The sequence below is a fragment of the Rhinopithecus bieti genome, unplaced genomic scaffold, assembly GCF_001698545.2.
Source record: "Rhinopithecus bieti isolate Rb0 unplaced genomic scaffold, ASM169854v2 scaffold_5406, whole genome shotgun sequence".
NCBI lineage: Eukaryota > Metazoa > Chordata > Mammalia > Primates > Cercopithecidae > Rhinopithecus > Rhinopithecus bieti.
Genome location: NW_016804922.1, coordinates 1,258,408 through 1,266,946, shown reverse-complemented (window position 1 = coordinate 1,266,946; position 8,539 = coordinate 1,258,408). Strand labels below are relative to the sequence as shown.

General features: G+C 35.2%; 1 protein-coding gene across 1 annotated transcript in view; it reads left to right on the top strand.

Moving 5' to 3' along the window:
* The first annotated feature begins 2,403 nt into the window (after positions 1 to 2,403).
* The window catches only part of LOC108528771 (potassium channel subfamily T member 2-like), a 44,161-nt gene continuing 38,025 nt past the window's right edge, over positions 2,404 to 8,539 (top strand). The window contains exon 1 of the mRNA XM_017870749.1: positions 2,404 to 2,705. Coding sequence (XP_017726238.1) covers positions 2,537 to 2,705 — 169 coding nt within the window. The 5' untranslated portion in view covers positions 2,404 to 2,536. The remainder of the gene's footprint in view (positions 2,706 to 8,539) is intronic.

Here is an 8,539-nt window from a genome sequence, read left to right as displayed (position 1 = left end):
TTGAGACAGAGTCTCGCTCTGTCCCCCTGGCTGGAGTGCAGTGGCGCGATCTCAGCTCACTGCAAACTCTGCCTCCCGGGTTCCTGCCATTCTCCTGCCTCAGCCTCCCAAGTAGCTGGGACTACAGGCGCCCGCCACCGTGCCCAGCTAATTTTTTGTATTTTTAGTAGAGACGGGGTTTCACCATGGTCTGGATCTCCTGACCTTGTGATCCTCCCGCCTCGGCCTCCCAAAGTGCTGGGATTACAGGCATGAGCCACCGCGCCCGGCCCTCATTTCTTTTTACTGTAGTTAAAGCGAGGTTAGTAAAGAAATGTTACTTATTTTATGGAATTATTGAAAAAATGACTTGAGATTCTTATATATTTTTATGTACAAGTTATAATAGTTTCTTTTGGGGAAATTCAAAATAATGCTGAATAGGCTATTAAATATTGCTTAACTAATGTATACATAGGTTTCAGTTCATCTTGTAGATGTATACTTTACAGGTTGCCTGATACACATGGCTAAGGAAAAGCATTCACAAAATCAGTGTTTCATCTCCTACCTGGAAAAGAAGTGAATCCCTACTCTCCCCTTTAACATTTTTTATTAAGTTATGGTTTTGTGACTTGAATTATAAGTGGTATTAGATGAACATAGTATCTCTAATGTTTGGTTGGGAAGATTGTTATTTCCACATATTTGTAGGAAATCAAACTATCACTCATAGGGACTTATGACTAGAAAAGGAACAAAAGATCACTTCAAATGAATTTAAGATTATGATTAAATTCTGCAAGCAAGTCTCTAAATATGACTGAAATAGTATATTTTCATTGTTGCTACAAAGTGTAACTATACTACTAAATACATATTGATATTCTTGTTGGTGGTAGATATTACTTAAGAGTTCATGTGTTTTACTTCCACAGAAGTGAATTTTCAGTATATTATCAAGTAGGTGAGAGTAGAGTTAAAACTTTATTAAAATGTTCATTATTGTTAAACCATGGTACTAAAAACTTTGAATGCTTAGAAATTAAATTCTGGTAGATAAAATATGGTTTCCAAAATCATTTAATCTCAATTATTTTATAATGAAGAGATGAAGTTTTTTGGATATCCCTCTGATATAGCACTGTTTTGAAACAGATGTGGATTAGTATTTGAATTTTTGGCTGAAATTAAGTGTGAGAGAATTTCATAGCTTGCCACTGGGAATTGTATATAAAGCATTGACTGAGCCTGTATAATTTATATTCACTTTTAAAGGATTTTATTGGATCTACTTCCTGACGTTACTTAAATTGGTAATTTAAATTCTATTACTTTAAAAGCCAGCAACACATACATGTTGTAACTGAAGTTCAAGCTTCCATCTGTAGAAGGGAAACACAGTTAACAGATTCATGAATGCTGCTCTTAAGTACAATAGTATTCAGGAAATTGTTCATTTGCACGTGCATGTTTTTAGAAAGTAAGACTTTCTTCTTTGATTAGTGTTGCATTTCATATGACTGCCTAGTATGAAAAGCAACAATTTTGAAACAGTAAGCATTTGCTTATTAAAGCCTTAAAATCAAAGGAGAGCATCTTACTGTAAAAATCAGATTGGGTCGTAAAAGTTTAAGTCATAATAGGCTTTGTGAATTTGTTCTTTGTTTTTCCCTCCTATGGAGAACGACCTGTTTTAAATTTGAGTTGTGATTCTACAGTACATTTGTGAAACATGAACATTTACAACATATTTTCTCTCAGAATACTTAAAACATTTCCTGAAATAGGTTTTAATTTTAGTCAGAAAAGCAATTTATACGGTGAATAATAAATGCATGATTTAAAAAGTGAGTTTTGTTTTCTTCTGGGGCATATGAGAGAATTTTTAAAATTCACGTATTATAATGTTCATGCCAGTGCTGTCTTTAGAAAGAGCAATAATTTAAAATCCTTTAAAAACATTATTAATTCCAAATCTAAGATAATTATCTTAATTATTTAAATTGAGTGTGAAATACTTGTAATAGATTTAGAAAAGTCCATTACATGGATTTTATTTGAATAAAGTTATAAAATGTCTGTTTTTGTATGTTTCAAACAACTGTGCGCTAGTAATATCATAAATAACTATTTGTGATAAGTAAACTTTGATGCATAAAAATTAAATACTTTCATTAAGAAATTGTACCAGAGGATACAGATATTTATTTTGCCTGATTTATATGTAAGTTCAAGGAAACATAGATTTTAATATTCTCAGTACTGGAAAACTAGAATCCAAGACTGATTTTGCTCTTTCTGTGAAAGCTCTCATGAGTGGAAATACAACTATGCCAATATATTAGCAAATAAAATATTATTTCAACTTCAGGCCATATTTATTTCTAAAATATCTAATTATCAATATCCATTTCCTTTTAAGTCTCAAATATCTATCAGTGTAGAAGAGTGGGAAGACACCAAAGACTCCAGAGAACAAGGGCACCACCGCGGCAATCACCGCAACTCCACATCCAGTGATCAGTCGGACCATCCCTTGCTGCGGAGAAAAAGCATGCAGTGGGCCCGAAGACTGAGCAGAAAAGGCCCAAAACACTCCGGTAAAACAGCTGAAAAAATAACCCAGCAGCGACTGAACCTCTACAGGAGGTCAGAAAGACAAGAGCTTGCTGAACTTGTGAAAAATAGAATGAAACACTTGGGTCTTTCTACAGTGGGATATGGTATGCTCTTTAAAAACTACTGTATATATGGACTCATGATTTCTTGCCATTAGTAGTGATATAGTTGGTTCTAATTTAGTAAACAATTGCATTTTTGCTTCACAGATCAATTACTAGAAACTAGTGATACATCTAATCTCCTATAGAAAATTTAAATGATGATGGTAAGATAAAATACTAAAAATTTTCAGTGTTTGCTGAATCTGCTAGGTACTGTGCTAAACTCATTATACAAATTATCTTAATTTTAGTTTTTACAAAAACTCTGGGCCAGACCCTGTGTTTTCATGTTAGAAGTAAAGAACCTAAGTCAGATAGCCTTCTAACTATCATCTTATTCTAGTGCCTGGGATAAAATGAATTTGAGGCATTGACAAGTAACTGGTTCTACTGACCATAGGTAAACCAAAATGTTCTTACAAAACTTGTTTACTTTATGTGGTTTAGAAACAAAGTCTTCAAAAGCTTTAATTTTGAAGCTCAAATAGTGCTTTATCTCATATAGTGCAGATCTGTCTGAATAATTGTTCAGTTCCTGTATTAATCCATAACTGCCATATAGACACTATAGACACAGCTTAAATAAATAATGCAAAGCCTAAATAAATAATGCAAAGACACATTTAAAATGTATCATTTATCAGTGTATGAATTTTACTTTAAAAAGATATTTAGTCCATTCAAAGGAAAACCAAATTATAAACAAGGTGTTTTATTTTATGTATATAAATGTGTAACATGGGTAAACCAGGAACTCAGATAGTGTTAGTATCATGCAAGTTAAGAATCCAGTAGAAGGTATTCCATATTTACCCTTTTCTCTTGTTTATTATTGAAATCTCAACATGAGGTAATATTCTTAGGAAGAAATTTTCATCATTGAATTAGAGTTTAAAAGAAGTTGCCTCTGCTTCTTTGAATAAGGAAAAAACCCACATATTAATTTAGCACTACTCTATGCAGAGCATGCTATGCATGCTACTCCAGAAACTATGCTAGGTGTTTTATGTGAGTTTTCTCATTACTCTTTATAACCCTGATTTGATAGGTATCTCATTTTACCCTTTAGAATTTTGACTCTTCGAAGTTAAAACTTTGCTCAAAGACATACAGTTAAAATGTGTTGTAGTCAGAACTCCATATATAGTTGAAGTTCATAATTATATGATACTTACTTAACTGTAGCCCAGATTCATCTGTGACAAGTAATTTTAATATAACCATATTTAATGTTTTACATTAAGAAGCAAATTAAAAGAAAAAGTAAGATCATCATTGTAGAAATCCACTAATAGCTATCTGCCAATTAACTGACATGGAATGTGATTATATTCTTAAAGGATTATAGTCCCATATATGTGTACTTTTGTTAGTTATTATTCAGCTATTTTTGCTTTTAATAATAAGTCCCAGTGAATGGTTACTTATCCAAGTTCCAGCTGTTTTTCCTGAACATTATAACCCCAGGGTGGTCCTGGAAGCAGTGTGGCAGGTAAGTTTGATTCTCAGAAACTCAAAAGTGCGTAAGCTGACTGCATGAGAGAAACATTAGAAAACGTATTGTTTTTGCTAATGAAATGTCTATCATGTATCTTGCATTTAGATATTCTCTCTGGTTTATTTTTATTATAATTTTTTAATTTAATTTTCACACTTACAGAAAAAAAGGACAGATTCTGTTCACCTTGTTTTTATTTTTTATTTCTTTCTTCCTCTCTCTCCATTCTCTTGATCTATTTGCCCATAGATCCATCAGTCCATTCCAAAACCTTGTATTGGCTATCTCTAATAGCATAGTAATTATGAAAACAGATTTGGAATCTAATACATCATGGGCTTCTGGTATTTTCCATTTATTTCTAACTTATGTTAATTCATCCACTCAGCCCTTACTATTGGGCTGCCCTCTCTGTGCCAGGGCACTGGGAATAGAAAAACGACCTCCTCAGACAAGACCTCTGTATTTATAAACTCATATTCTAGTGTCAGCCAATAGATTTGTTAAATTATTTAACCTCTCAGCTTATTTTCTTATCTGTGAAATGAAAATAATAATGATACCTATATCATAGATTTGTTGTGAGAGACAAATTAGATAATGAATAATAAAGTTCTTAGCCCAGAACTATCATTTGACTAGTGCCATAGTTATACTGCATGTCTGTTTGAGTATTGTACGTATGTGTGTTCTTTATACATAAAAAAGTAAGATTTTTTTGCACATTTACAAAAAGAATAAAACAACATGTTTTGCCTCCTTAGGGATAGATAATGGATATTGTCTCCACTGAGGATGAATCATTTAAAGCAATTGTTTTGCCTGTTGATTGATTTAATGACAAGTCACAGTCTGATTTTTTTTTCAGTAGATTTGGGTGCCCTGAAAGAATTAAACAGAGTACAATATTTACTTACTGGATAAAGGATGTAAAAGAGAGGGAAAAAGAAGAGTCAGAAGATGACTCTTGAGGGGTCTAGTACGAGCAACTGAATCTATGATGGTGGCATTCACTGAGCTTAGAAGAACACATATGGGTGAAGATAATTTATCTCTTGTGAGTGCCTGGAAGACTTCTAATGGTTGATGCGCTGTACGAAGTTGAATTTCTTTTGTCTAATGCTCAAGAAAAAAAAAGTGAGTTGTGTACATAGACTTGAGTATTCAGCTTAAATAAATTTTAATTAAAGCCACTGGAGTAGATGAAATAACCCTCAGGTGAAGAATTAGTGGGTGAATCACAAGGTCAGGAGTTAGAGACCACCCTGGCCAACATGGTGAAACCCCATCCCTACAAAAAATATAAAAAATTTGCTGGACGTGGTGGCAGGCACCCATAATCCCAGCTACTCAGGAGGCTGAGGCAGGAAAATTGCTTGAACCTGGGAGGCAGAGGTTGCAGTGAGTCGAGATCGCGCCACTGCACTCCAGCCCAGGTGACAGAGTGAAACTCCATTCAAAAATAAAAATTATTCACATTTCTGGAATGTTTAGGTTAAAGCCTTGAAAACAAGAAATAAGAGGCTGAGGAGTCTAGAACTAAGCACAATGGCATGTTGTCAATTGCTTATATTTTTACCATAACATCGACCCCTTCTGCATTCATAAGGTGTGGGGCCTGGGGTGATCCTCTAAGCACCTCAAGTTGGCTTTCTCCAGCCTTAAGCAGTTTTGTCTATTACCTCAGTATGCTGAACAAAAGTCGTTTCCTCTATGGTCTGTGTGTTGAAAAAAATATTAAAAATTGTTGAGCTAGAGAAATAGAAAAACTAGAAAAATAGAGAATGACTAATAGTGCCAAACTGTATTGAAGATATAGTTATATGTCATTTGTGACCTTGAAGAGGACAATCTCAGTTGAATGATATGTGTGAAAGTTACATATTGAAAGCTACATATCCAATAGCTTGAAGTAAGAATTTGGATACAGTGAATTTACACATATTAGTTAAGATTAAGAGGACTNTATTTCCATTGCCAAAGTCATATCATTGTACACAATAGCTATTGGAACTCCAATCATTTTTTCCACATTCCACCAGAAGGAAGGAAGGAGGGACCAGCAAAGAAATTACTGTCTCAGTGGAAAGATATTACCAAGGGGTTGCACACACCATTTCCACTATATCCCATTGTCAAGAATGTATGTTTTATTTTTGGTGGTTCAGATCTCTATTAAGGAAGAAAATAATGGATACCAGGTGACAACTCTGGCATGGCAGGTATTTTTTTTTTTTTTTTTTTTTTAAGAAGCTTTGGCCGGGCACGGGGGGTCAAGCCTGTAATCCCAGCACTTTGGGAGGCCGAGACGGGCGGATCACGAGGTCAGGAGATCGAGACCATCCTGGCTAACACGGTGAAACCCCGTCTCTACTAAAAAATACAAAAATCTAGCCGGGCGAGGTGGCGGGTGCCTGTAGTCCCAGCTACTACTGAGGCAGGAGAATGGCGTAAACCCGGGAGGCGGAGCTTGCAGTGAGCTGAGATCCGGCCACTGCACTCCAGAGCGAGACCCCGTCAAAAAAAAAAAAAAAAAAAAAAAAAAAGAAGCTTTATTGTGAAAGAGAAATGAAAACTGTGAAAACAGCTGGATGAGAAGTGGAGAAGAAAGAGAAACTACTTCTTTCTGAAGACCAAAGAGAGATGAGCATGTTTAAATGTTGAGATTGATTCATTAGTGAAAAAGTTAGAAATATAGAAATTGAACACATTTGGAACTCTTTCCTTAGGTATTTGGAAATGAGGGAAAAACACATGCTTTTAAATGTGGTAAACTTGTAGTTACTTTAACAGGAAGTTGAGTCATCATTCATATGATAGTAGGAGTTAAAATCATGTGCTGAGATTGATGGCAAGAATGTCAGGTTAAAGAATGTTTATATTCCCCGAGAAAAAGGTGTCCTTTTGTACAATTCTACCTAAATCTTTTGACTTAGGTGATAAAGAAAATTTTAAACAAGAATAAATGTAGAAAGAGTAGTATAATGAAACAATATTTACCCAATATCTTGCTTCAGCAGTTACCAATTCATGGCCTAGGTAGGCAACAAACATCAGATCCTGTCTCTACCAAAACAAACAAACAAAAAATTAGCCAGATGTGGTAGCACACACCTGTAGTCCCAGCTACTCAGGATGCCGAGTGAGAGGATTGTATGAACACTGGAGTTCAAGGCTGCAGTGAGCCATAATCATGCCATTGCACTCCAGCATGGGCGGTAGAGACCCTGTCTTAAAACAAAACAAAACAAAAGACTCAAAGGCCTGTCTTGTTTCATGTGTACTCACACTAATTTCACCCATTTCTCTCACTTCTTACATTATTTTTAGGTAAATTTCAGACATTATGTACTTTAGTTTTTACCTCTATAATTTAAGAAATAGTTTCCTTTCCTTTTCTTTTCTTTTCTTTTCTTTTCTTTTCTTTTCTTTTCTTTTCTTTTCTTTTTTTTTTTTTTGAGACTGAGTCTCGCTGTGTCATCCAGGCTGGAATGCAATGGCACCATCTCAGATCACTGCAACCTCTGACTCCCGGGATCAAGTGATTCTCCTCCCTCAGCTTCCCAAATAGGTGGGATTACAGGCATGTGCCACCATGCCTGCCTAATTTTGATACTTTTAGTAGAAACGAGGTTTTGCCATGTTGGTCAGACTAGTATTTAACTCCTGACCTCAGGTGATTCACCAACCTCAGCCTTCCAAAGTCCTGGAATTACAGGTGTGAACCACTGTGCCGGCAAGAACTAGTTTTAAGAACAAAACCACGGGGGATTTTCACAATTAAAAGTAGTTATTTAATGTCATCAAATATTCACTTGGTTTTTAAGTATTCACTTATTTCAGCAAATGTCATAATGTTTAGTTTGTTTAAATTAGAATCAATTAAGATCCATTCATTGACATGGGTGATAGCTTTATTTAGTTGTTTTTATTTATTTTCATTTATTTTCTATTATACTTTAAGTTCTAGGGTACATGTGCACAACGTGCAGGTTTGGTACATATGTAAACATGTGCCATGTTGGTGTGCTGCATCCATTAACTCGTCATTTACATTAGGCATATTTCCTAATGCTATACCTCCCTGTTCCCCACACCCCACAACAGGCCCCAGTGTGTGATGTTCCACTTCCTGTGTCCAAGTGTTCTCATTGTTCGAGTCCCACCTATGAATGAGAACATGCGGTGTTTGGTTTTCTGTTCTTGTGATAGTTTGCTGAGAATGATGGTTTCTAGCTGTATCCATGCCCCTACAGAGGACATGAACTCATCATTTTTATGGCTGCATAGCATTCCATGGTGTATATGTGCCACATTTTCTTAATCTCGGAAGAGC